Source organism: Phoenix dactylifera, chromosome 2 (assembly GCF_051530095.1).
Source record: "Phoenix dactylifera cultivar Ajwa chromosome 2, Ajwa_hap1_PhDact_Kaust_v1.1, whole genome shotgun sequence".
In the NCBI taxonomy this organism is placed as follows: domain Eukaryota; kingdom Viridiplantae; phylum Streptophyta; class Magnoliopsida; order Arecales; family Arecaceae; genus Phoenix; species Phoenix dactylifera.
The window spans coordinates 50,843,742-50,856,422 of record NC_143191.1 but is presented as its reverse complement, the minus strand read 5'-3'; the positions used below and the strand labels follow the sequence as shown (position 1 = coordinate 50,856,422).

Below are 12,681 nucleotides of genomic sequence, written 5' to 3'. Positions count from 1 at the left end.
CAGGTACAAGGTCATGCAATGCCTGTTGGGTTGCAAGAAAAGACTAACGAGAGCTCTACCAACGGTATAATCTTCTAGATTCTGCAAGTACTGGGACTGAACAAGGTTCAGTTCAGCTTCAAAAGAAGTGGGGTGAGGATACTTTAAGGTTATACTCCACTTTTGATTCATAATTTCAACTTTCAGAGACAATTCAGCCAGAAAATCTGAAAAAGAATGCATAGAAATTGCATGAAGTCCAAAAAAGATTATGATAAAAAATTAAAAATAAAACTGGGAGATATGTTGTGTCTAGGTATGTATACCTAAAAGCAAATGTGAGGGAAGTGAACATTAAATCATAGTTTAAAAACTCATTGAGTTGACTCAGGACTCGGCCAAGTTAACCCAGCAAGTTGTTGAGCTGATTCGGTAGGAAATTCAGTTTTTGTAAAACTCAGATATTAGATTGGTCTTGACTCGGCTAACTTGCCTATTTACTTGAAATTTGCTCTGCATTGTTTGACTCGATCAAGTTTTAAACACTAAACATTGTCCATTTTAATGTATTTTTTTTCTAGATTTTCACTGAAAGCAAGTTATTGAAAAATTAAGGAGTCGTCTTTTAGTATATTTAGTGTGAAAAATATAACAATGTAAATTGAAAATAAGGAGCTGGGGCTTCAATTCCTCACCAACTGCAAAACCCCTTCATTCCCAGTTCTTTCGCCCACTCCTATAATCCCTTTGTTCTCAATTCCTATAATGCATTGAGGGTGTTATGTTGGCAATTTCCTCCTAGCGTTCGATGCCAACATGCAAATAGTAGTTGATAGCATGTCAAATAGTCATTGATATCTTTATTTTTTTATTTTAGTTATTAATTTAATATATTGATTAGATACTAATAATATATTATAGATTTAAGGCTTCCATGTATAAACATATCTCTATCTATATTTTTTAAAATAAATATTCAACAACAAACAGGGCCATTGCTTGGTGCACTGGTAAAAGGATTAGGCCGACAGGGGATATAGTGTGGGTTCGAGTCCTGGGGTAGTCACAGTATTCATATTGTATGAATATATGACATTGTAAAGCCTGGTTTGCCTCTTCTAGGATCTCAGATTGCTAAGACTGTAACTAAATAATGTCCCTTTTAGTCTTGATGCCCAAAACTCACTAGGTTCGAGTCCACTTGAGTTTTGGGTTTTTAAGCTATGCATTAAACAATAGCTAAAAAAATAATACTACTAACAATGTACACGTAGTCATTTAATTAAGTTATGTTCCTTGAACTAGTTATGAGTAACTCAATTTCAGTTACCAAAGAGGCAATCATTCGATTGGAAAACCATGAAAGAATCAAGAGGTTTTCAAAGAATTATGAAGAACAATGTTGTCATGCCTACTTAGTTGTTTAATATGATGTCTAAACCACTTTCTAATCTGGTATTTCAGCAACCGGAGATTAGCCTTCTCCAAGAATGTGGCAGTCGCAGTTCTACGACTTGACTCAATCTATGACTAGGTTGGCTGAAGATGGGATGCTTACTGATAATTGAACAAAACAGGAATGCACAATTTCTTCAAGATGCATAGGCTCATGTACACTCTGTAACAAGTCGCTTAAAAAGTCCAGCCAAAAAATGCCTCTTCAAGTTTTCCAAATATACAGCAATGCTTAACAACCTAATGAAATTATGGTTGATGATCATCTAACAATACCATTATGAAATTACAATGATGTTGATCATGTATAACTTCTTGGCCGCTTACTGACCATGATCTCCATCTTTTTCATACCTTTTTTTCGATACCGCGACCTCCAAGAAGTTCCTGGGTAAAATCTGAGAAAATCAAGATTTACATTTACATCTCTGAGAACTTCCCTTGCCAGAAAATCTCTATCACAAGATTTGTTACTATGTACTGGCTCAGCCTTATCATGTGGTAATCAGTAGTCTTATTGCCCGAGACAAGCTCAATTCTGATATTTCAGCATAGCGGAAGCCTGTGTCATATCCTATTTAACCACAGCCCTAGGAGACCATCAAAACTCTTCCAAAATAACCAACGACACAGATGATGCAAATTTCTGTGATCTTTCTATCACAAAGATTTCTAAGCTGGTTCAATCAATGCAGTTAAGATGCCCTGCTGTCCAATCTTCCAAGAGGCAGTGAAGGTTCTCGCTACTTCCATTTCAACATGCATATATCAGTCACAAGAGTACTTGTATCATATAAAATAGATATAAACTTGAATATATAATAAAGTATATCAAGACATAGAAACAGCACAATAGTTATGTTAGCCCTTACCAAGTGTAACTAATTTGCCCATCTACATGCGTGCTTTCTTTCCAATTGAACTATCAAGAACATCTGAATACAACATGATTGGCAGCATTTTATTGCAATTTGTATAAAATTAGCGTCTGTACAGTTACAACGACAAAATTGATTCCTCCTGGGGTAAAATCTTATCTTAGCACAACATTCAGTTTACTCTGCGCTGCTTCTCTAACACGCCACTGCAACCACAGAAAATCAGAATCAGTAATTTCTTAGATTTTGCATCCTAATAATTATTTGTTGAGGAAACATTTTTCATACCTGCAGTTGGTTAATCTCCTCGTCTGTTAGTGAACGTTCCATTGACCTGTATGCAATTCTGTAACAGTGGCTGGTCATACCCTTTTTATTAGTAAAATTGTCGATCAACTGCACCTGCAAGCAAACAAGACTTCAAATGAGCAAAAGGCTAGGTGCTCAGTTTGTGATAAGACCCAAGTGCACTGTCTGTTCAGGTTCAAACACAGTACTGCAAATAAAGTACATATTATACAATGAACAGACCCTGTACTTGAAAGTGAAATCACTGATCTCACAATGTAGATATGTGATTTCTATCATAAGATGGTCTACGGTAACTAGCAGACATGCACACAGAAAACAAAAGTGTAATAATAGAAGATACTGTTGATGCAGACGTAGAGAGCTCAAAATATCAGCGGTTCACATGAGTACCTCAGATTAGAACTAGTGCCAGTTAAGGACAAAAGTGAGGCTGTGCTAGCGTTTATGCATAGGTAATAATGTTAGATACAACCCTGGTGTAAAAGGTAAGATATAGATTTGATCCATCAAAAAGGAGAAGCTATAATTAAAAAAAAAAAAAAAAACCTTTGGATGGAAATAATGATGACCAAGAAACCTCCAATCATAACAGACTTTGAATTCGATAGGGTTTGGTAGCAAAGTAGATATGACAAACTGAACCAAAATGGATGGAATATTGCTTGTTGACTTCTTGTTCAACATCTTACAATGCACAATCTGGATCTCCAGTTGCTACTTTTCAAGGCACTTACTAGGATTTGTTCATGGATTCTCATGAATAAAAAAAAATACATATTAATCAAGGTAAAGATAATCTTTTAGGAATCATGCAGAGTACACCGTGGCCTGACCCTATCAACTATATGCTGCATTGCATAAGTTATCAAAAGCAGGTCAACATACCAATTCAGGAATGATGCAGCTGTATGCCTGCCCTGAGCAAAAATGTACTGCAGAGGTTGTCAGAGTAGATTAACATATTCTCAATCTGGACCTCAGAAGGTTTGTAATTAAATGGTAAGTTACAGAACATTGGGGGCAAGAGGTTATCCTCATCTATGATTTACCGGTTCATATTGGTCAAAGCTACAGTTACATAATTTAAAAATCAAACAATGACTGATAGGGAAGAATCCATTGACAGATATGTGAAGTAGAAAAAACAGCGCTAAGTCATACCTCCTCTACAAGATCTCCAGCAATTCCTCTAACAACTTCACATAAATTATTCTCAGTAAAAGAATCGCTGATCCAGAAACTCATATCTTTGTAGCAGGGAGGATACTGCAAGAAAAGGAAATGATTATCATAAGTAAACAAAAGTACACTCAGTTCTGATGAGTTTAAAAAACGTAAGAAGGTTACTATAAAGAATATAAAAAATTCCCCTTGTAAGTATTAGTAGTTGCTCATTTTCATGATTTATTTTTTTTTGATGGGAATACCATGTCAGTAATAATGAAATGCAGTCATATAAAGATTAGTAATTGAGCTTTGGCTAAAAAATCTGCTCAACTTTGCTGATATTCATATAACATATTTCAAATACCAGAAAAGCCAGAATTTTGTAAATTCAACTCAGGATTTTTTTTCCTTTGAAAGAAAATAAGGATATAATGCACATATCAAAGCTGTTGTTTATTATTGCATAATTATATCGATTTTAATGTTGAGATATATGCCTACAGTAAGAGTTCAATATATGAACGCTTAATTACTAATCTGTTCACGGGACCTTTAAGATTCTGCATACATTGGATTAAGCCATGAAGTTCATCACAATACCTTTGAAAATGGCTTGAACTTGATCCCGAGTTTTCCCTCAGAAAACTGTACACAAGAAGCAAAATGTCAGAGTTTAATTACATGATGTTGAAGCTTATAAACTAAACAGAAACAGTGGATAAAAGCACATCTTGGTCAATGGGTTCCTAACGTCAACTCAATGGAGAAACTACCAAAGTTATGTATTCATATTCATATTCACTTAGACTGTGTGTAAAATGATGAACTCTAAGCACAAGAAATTAGTGAGAGCACAAATAGGCTTCAAGTTGTTGATGTACATGCTTGCTAACTTCACCACTAGCACGCCAGCAATGCTCTATCTCCTAAACCTGGATAACTTCATATCAAGATAACCTCCTCCATATCAAGATAACCTCCTCCATATATTTGTCTTTACATTTTTTACCAAACTCCTCTAGGTGGATGTTGCTTGTAGTATGTACATTTGAACATGCGACAAGATACGCATATCTACGTACTTTATATATATATATATATATATATATAAAGATCTAGCAAGAAATCCTAATTCTACCAGCTGCATATCAGGTCGAGAAGTACTTGTGATGTAAATCGCTGATCAGTTGACCAAAAAAGTCGAATGTCCGGAATATCAAAGAGAACCATTGCAAGTCGTTCCAACCCTAGTCCAAAGGCCCATGCAACACCATCCGTTCTACCACTTCTTCTGAGAATCTCCTGCTCTGTCACTCCACATCCCAACACTTCCATCCATTTCTCCTATAACAGCATTGGAGAGTAACAAATAAGCTTCAGATAACACTAAAAATGAAGAAAACCATGTGAAGATATATTAGATACAAAATTATAAAGGAGAAAGTGGTAAAATGGTGAAGTGGTAAAATGGTAGAGTGGGAAGAGAAGCAAAGTTAGCAAAGTGAAGCATAAGCCAGAGCCTGCACTTATCTTTAAACCTAATTCTTCCCATCAAGGAATTCCAACTCCATTCAATTATACATCGTCCATCCATTATTGGAAGGTTAGGACTCAAATAACACTAGCACATTTGTAAAATATCTAAACTTTCAACCATCCAGGTTCATGTTATTCATTAAGCATCCAGTTCATGTGAAGCAATACACAACAAAAGACAAATTAGGCAGGACAAACTACTTATAAGCATATAAAAACAATTCAAGCAATGCGTAACTAACAGGATAAGCAAATTACATCAATTAGAAAGGGCAGTTTAAACCTTTCTTTAATGCGTAACTAACAGGATAAGCAAATTCATTTTCTAAATGCTCAACTAAGAAGATATGCTAGCCTTTGCATTGCATTATATACCTGAAGAAGGTAGAGGTATAAAATGGAGACATTCACCTGAAAATATATCTCCAATTCAAAGGATGGGTTAGTGAAGGGAAAGTAAGTATCAACCCAGCGCATATCCACAGTACCTGCACATTTCATAGGGTATGTCAGACTGGAACTTCAGGTTAGCAGGTCCTTCAATAACCATTACAAATAAAAAATGCAGCAGCAGCTAACAATCAATGTTAGAAAAAGCAAAAAAGAAAGTTATGGGTTCAAAAGTACCAAAAAGATGCTTTGCCAAACCCTCAAGAGATTTCTTTAAATCCATGGCTGCAAAAGATGTTGCATCCATGCCAGAACCCGCCCAGTCATCAGGAGAGAAGACACGAACACCTTCCATCTGTATTTGTGGGCACTTATAAAATAATTGATAGAATAACGAAAAAGAATTTCTAAAAGTTGAAGTATGAAAACCTGATGAAAGACAGGATAATGAGTTGAGTCAATCGAGTCCCTGCGATAGACATCCCCAGTTACAAGAAATTGGGTATGTCCTTTCCTCAATAACTCTGCCTGATGAGCACTTGTATGACACCTCAAGACGGTCTGAGCATCAACATAGTATGTATCATTATAACTCCTGCTTATATGATCAGCAGGAACCAGTACATCATCAAAATTCTGCAAGAAGCAACATTTATGGTCACTATGAAGAAATGATTCATCAATTATATGGCCCTCAAAGAGTACACATGCTCATGAATTTGAATACAAAGCTACTTGACAGCAGGTGACAGTAATGGAACAGGAAATCAAAAAATGTTGTAGCAATCTCATTAGTGCGTAGCTTGCTCATCAAAAGCACTTTGATTCTGCCTTTATGATATAGCTGAAATGTGTCTGCGTGAAAGCTGCTGCTTAAGATGACTCAAAAATCAATCATCCAAGAAAGTTCTCAGAGCTCCAATATCATCATAAAATTCCTTTATATTGACACATATATACATCTCATTTTCTTCACGCTAAATTTTTCTTTTCTTGTTGATCATCTGAGGAGAAAAGAGGACAAGACCTAATACTTTGTACTTGAGATAAATTTTTATTAGTTCATTAAGTTCATATAAAAACTAATGTGAAAAGTATATATCAGAAAAAGGACAAATCTGTTATTTTCAAGATATCCAAAATTCTGAGATGACTAGCAATATATTTCTTGTTCATCATCATGAGCTGCTGCGGAGATAGGGCATAGGGCGCCATTAGTATTTTGGATATATTGAGCTGGCTGTACAATCAAATATCGAATACAATTATTTTCTAATTACACTTATATCATTAGCTGAATTTAAACATATGCTTTTAATTCATTCTACTTTGTGAACTTATTTACAGCATCACAGATTCACCATTAAAATTGTAACTTCATACAAGGCATTCACAAGATCAACTAGTTATACAGCAAATTTAATTTTTAAAAATAACGCTATAAGCATGAAATAATCAATCTGTTCCACTGTAGTAAAGAGACCGAAGAGCCTGGCTACTTATAATGTATAGATTACAACTGCATCTGAAACAAAATGTATAAAAATATGTGAGGTTTCTTTGGCACCTATAGATGGCTTATCACTGTTACCTGCACATTTGGCATGGGTGCCAAGTGCCCAGGTGTCCCCCAATTATTGGACATGGCAACATTTAAAATCTATATACTGGGACGAAGCACAAGTACACATACACATGTACACATATACACGTGTATGTATATGTGCATGCATGTGCATATGTTTGTGCTTGCTCATGCGCATGATAAGACATCCCTTAGGTCTATATTGGTCAAGTTGATAATTTAGAGGTCATTTGGTATTCCTTCAGTTTTCTGTTTTTGTTTTCAAAAGCCCAGGAAGAAAATGAACAAGACCGAACAACATGTGTGATGAAACCTATCTAATTTTTGAATTTTTTGTAAAATCTCTATAACTTCTGGAATCATAGATTTATTGATTTCAAAAACCAGAGATAATAAAAGCAAGGAGCAGTGGAAGTTTTGTGCAAGTGCTATCTTCAACGTGCATCTCTGAGTGCTATGTCATTAATTTGGAGAGAACAAAAACCTAAAAACAACAACGACGCCAAATGAGCCCTTAGTTATTTTAAGTTATTTCTTGGGCATATTTAGGACCTTTTGGATGCAGGAGCAACTTATCCGGCAATAATATATGCTTTCCTGGAGAACATGAGGGAAGGAGTGACACTCGAGGAGAAGAATCTTAGAAAATGAGGGGAGCAGTCAGCAATCCCCAAAAAATAGGATGCTACCTTCCTTTTAAAAGGATTTTTAACTTATACAGACTGCCATGAATAAAAGTTTGCCTTATAGATTATACTTCTGATTTTTCGGCTATATAGATTAAAACATAACTTATCCCCGGATAAGATGCTCCAGCATTCTGATAGGGCCTTAAGGTTAAAGATATTTAAGTTGATAAATAGCTACAATGACTTTATATTAAATGTTAGGCACTTGAATGAGTCCCCTGCATGACACTTAAAAAAATAGTGCCATGTCACAACACTTTTTGCTGATGTAAGCAGGACAAAAAGAAGTACCCAGCTATGTGTCGTTGTATCGTGTCATGTTAAGTATCAAAAAGTGTCGACACTTACAAAGCTTGAAAAATGGAGTTGCCATGTAACACAGCTTATCATGAGTCAAAATATCTAGATATCAAACTCATCATACTCCAAGTAAAATTTTTCACTCTTACAAGGTGAATGAACTTCCCAATTAGCGTACAAATCAACTCATGGAAAGACAGATCATCTTGCAACACAATACAATGATCGTTATGAAAATGTGAGGTGTATGGAGTCCAACTTACAAAAGCGCATATTCGAAGATCAACCCGTAGTTCAGGGTATTGGTTGCAATTAGTTGGTTTAGAACATTAGATTATGTGCATAAATCATAAGCTTAATGATGTTATATATCATATATGATGGTCATATATTACTATATTGCTCTAGTGGTGTTGCCCTACCCACCAAAAGGGGAAAAAAAAGAAAAAGAAAAAGAAAAAAATCAGCTAGTTACAAAAGAATATGAAAGGAACTAATTAGGCAAATTGTAGGCTCCTATTGTCCCAAAATCTTCAACATCTGTTGGCATTTGATGATGATTGATGTTTGGCCATTAGACAATAGGATTTTGGAATCTAGTTATCTTACTTCCTTCAAGAAAAGTTAATAGATTTGACTGCCACTTTTTTCATTTTTTTCTTTCATGTTTATAGAGTCCCGAGTGGAGTCAGCAATCAATATATCTGGCCAAAATATTTAAGCAGGGAGGAAGCTGGCTGCTAAGAATCACTTTGGCTAAAAGGGAGTGATAGTTCTAGCCTCAGAATTTCCTTGAAACTCTCATTTTATTTATTTTGGAGAAGATGTTGTGTGATGTGATATTGTTATATCATAAAACTACCGCTTTTTGGTTCTTTATCTTCTTAAAGCCTGTGTGAATCATAAAAAATTCAAACAAACCCTACACCATGGACCTAAGGTAACTTTTGCTCCATATTTATTCTTTTATTTCCCAGCTTCTATTTTTGAGTAACAAAATGTTTACAGACCTGATCAAGGTTCTCAACAAATGCCCATAATAGTCCACCAAAGATCTTGGTTCGCTCCTTACAATGCTCATTTTCTTACCAACCTTTTTGACTAATTATTTTCTGCACCCCTGAGTGTGGGGAGATTAAGAGTCAAGGTATTGGATTAGACATTTGGATTGATTAGTGCATTCTTTCGACTTGACCGCCCATCGCTTTCTTCACCGATGACCGAGCGACTCTTGCCCCTCGACTTTCATACTTGAAAGCCCATTCGTTCGTATTTGACTTTCACCCTTGTAACCGTCACCTGTAATCCGCGCATGTGTGTCCGCACCCCCTGGAGTGGACGAGAAAGAAAGGATTTCTCGGAGCAACCCCCCTGGTTCCAGTTTATACTTTGACAATCACCTAAGTTATGAATAATCATCTGCTTTGTTCGTATATTACTAATCTCCACTTCCAAATTGTGTTGACATGACCTCCTCTCCATGTCAGCAGTGTTGTCATGGACACGAGAATTGGATTCGGACATGGGCCCAACTATCTGATGTAGACAGAGGAAAATAGGAGAAATAGAGAATCATGTAGAAAAAATAATTTTAACTAAAAAGTTATATATTTAAGTATTGTCTAATTGTCTAAAAGAAAACAGTATAATTATTATTTGTTAATGTCTTCAAATATGCATGTTTCGCATCCAAACTTTTAATTAGCTTAAGATTCTTTTTAAAAAATTGATGTTTTATGAAAGTAATTTAGTTAACTGCATTCTTGACCAATCTCTAAGATGAACAAAAGCTCACTTTTAATATTATTATAGTGGGTCGAACTCATTGTTGGAAAAGTTCAACTTTCTACCAATTTTTAAAAGTTATATTTACAAGAATTTAATAAGTATCCAAGTGTTTGATGCGTATCCCACTTGGATACATATCCATCAAGGACGTGCTTGATGTGGGTGTCAGGTAAGGCAGCACACCAATACCTTGTTGAGAGCTGAGACTTTGAGATTTTTTTCCCCTCCAACTGACTCCATTTAACCCAATTACTCTGGACTTTTTATTCTGCTTCCAAATGCAGAAGGTTGGTTGTTGAATAAGAACCAAAGGCAAAAGTCAAGGACCTGATAATGAGGACACTAGGTTCACAAATTCAACTAGAAGGCAGCTGCCACTTTAGAATTCTGCAACATCAACAATTCTATATCCCACTACTGCTAAAGGTTTTCTCACTAACATCTTCTGGCATAATACCAACATAAACAGATAACCTAACAAAGTTTAGAGCATCTTAGAAATCATTTTTAAATAGGTCATTACAAAAATCCTGAGACATGGTTATTATATAAATCCACACCTGTATAATCATTTGTTATGCCCACCTTCTTCATGAGTTATTCTAAGAAAACAGAAGTGTTAATACCTGCTACACACCACCATATTTGTATGAGTGAATTTTCGCTAGGTAAAGAAACTTAAAGACAGAATTTTTGGATCTTGAATTAAAATTTATGCACAAGTTCTAAGACGACCAAGCATAGTATGAATAGATCCATAAAAGTAATTCCTTGGTACCTCTTTGACGGAAACAATGGGACATAAGTCATCAAATTTGACAAACTTAGCCGAGATATTAGTGTCAAAGTAATCGTAGATGGCATTCTTCAAAATCCCGATCGGATGGTTATCTCGTCGGTGAAGCTCCGTTCCGAGCTTTGAAAATATTGTGTCCGGGACATTGTTCGCGGGATCACTCTCCTTTACCACATCTAACCCATCAACCAAGAAGCAGAAAGAAAACCAGAAAATCAAGTCAATGCTACCAAATCGTCAACTTTGTCAAAGAGCAAACACATCAAACCAAGAATCATAAAGAAAAACATCGAGTCAATGAATTCAAAAATACTATCTAACAAAATATCAAACCAACAATGCGAATATTCATTTTTTACAAGAACGAAAACATCAACGACGAAACGGAAAGGAAAAATACAAACATCGAGTCAATTATTCAAAGGCGCTATAATTTTCTGACTCAAACATCAAACATGCCATAAAAATGTGATGTTTTGACATAAGAAATGCAAGAAACGGAGAGGAAAACCCACAAATCGAATCAATGGTTCAAAAAAATAGTCTTTTGAACCAAATATCAAACCAATGACACAAAAATGTGATCTCTTGAAAGAAGAAGAAAGGAGAAGTAGCTACCGTCTCTGGCGATCTTGACGCCGCCGATTTCGAGGAGAGCGGCGATTGGCTGCATCCATTTCTTGCTGGATCTATCGGAAGAGAGTGAAGAAAAGGGGCAAGAAAGAGGAGAAGAGAAGGAACGGAAGGAGGAGAAGCAGGAGAGAGATGGAGGAGCGAAGGAATGGTGGCGGAGAAAGAGATAGGAAGGGGATTTGAGAAGGGGCGAGTGGGAGAGAGGCGTCGCCATTCGGAAGGCGAGGGCGGGATGGGTGGAGAGAACTCGGATAAGCATCCTTTAACTCCGGAGGTCAAAAAAAGCTGGGATTTTTTCCCCCGGAGCCTCCCACGGACGCTCGCAGAGCCACAGAGAAGACTGCAGCCGCGCTGTAGAAATTTATCAAAAAGGAGGGTACAAAGAGATGACGGATGCCTCTGAAAATAGTTATTTACTGTTATTTTTTACTGTAAAAATTCAAAATAATAGTAGCAGTATCAGCTGTTATTGATAAGATAATAATCATTTATGTAGAAGTATTTGCTCCAATACATTTATCAAATAATCCCCTCAGACCAATGGTGGGTTCAACATGTTGATGGGCAATCACTACAAGATAAATTATTTTCAGGAATATGAGAAAAAATTAAAAAAATGCTAAAGTGAATTAAGTTTTACTATTTATCTAGACTTTTCTCGAGTGCATACTTTGATTATTCTTTTATGTTCAAGATATATAGAGGCTGTTAAAAAAAAAAAAAAAACTAGCTATACCTATTGCAGTAGATTTTTATTGTTTTGCTAGAATGTCGGCATATCTCATTTTTTATTTTTTGAATCCCACCTCTAATTTTATGTTCTTCTTAGTAAAAAAATAAGAAAAGACCGCCGCACATATTACTTGATATAATATACGTACAAAAGTAGGATGAAGAAGAAAATATTAAAGAAAATAAAAAGAGATAATTTGGAAAGAAAAGAGAGAAATAAAAAATGAGAGGCTAATCCTGCGAAATATAAATCAACTCCATAAACTTTTTAAAATTTGAATGCTTAGGTATTGTATGGGAGGCATTTTGACATTTGAATTTAAAATATTAGATTTTGAGAGATCTTTGTTAGCCAGAATGTTGGAGGTTTATAATATTTTCAGCTTTTTTTCTTCTTGTACTCTTTTGGATCATTCTGTTTTGCCTCATCTGTTTTTGAAA

General features: G+C 35.6%; 1 protein-coding gene across 2 annotated transcripts; it reads right to left on the bottom strand.

The window, feature by feature from the left end:
* Positions 1 to 2,218: 2,218 nt before the first annotated feature.
* Positions 2,219 to 11,858, bottom strand: LOC103709145 (phenylalanyl-tRNA synthetase class IIc family protein). Of its 2 annotated transcripts, none has more exons than XM_088716816.2 (10): positions 11,494 to 11,858; positions 10,858 to 11,051; positions 6,147 to 6,353; positions 5,955 to 6,072; positions 5,703 to 5,815; positions 4,956 to 5,135; positions 4,392 to 4,436; positions 3,786 to 3,890; positions 2,601 to 2,714; positions 2,219 to 2,518 (listed from the first exon to the last, which is right to left on the bottom strand). In XM_088716816.2, exons 1-10 carry the CDS (start codon positions 11,765 to 11,767, stop codon positions 2,468 to 2,470), a joined length of 1,401 nt encoding a protein of 466 aa, XP_088572942.1. In that variant the 5' UTR covers positions 11,768 to 11,858; the 3' UTR covers positions 2,219 to 2,467. The 2 variants fall into 2 exon arrangements, with proteins under 2 accessions (XP_088572942.1, XP_008792581.1); XM_008794359.6 differs by having other exon boundaries at positions 5,739 to 5,815.
* Between the last annotated feature and the right edge of the window lie 823 nt (positions 11,859 to 12,681).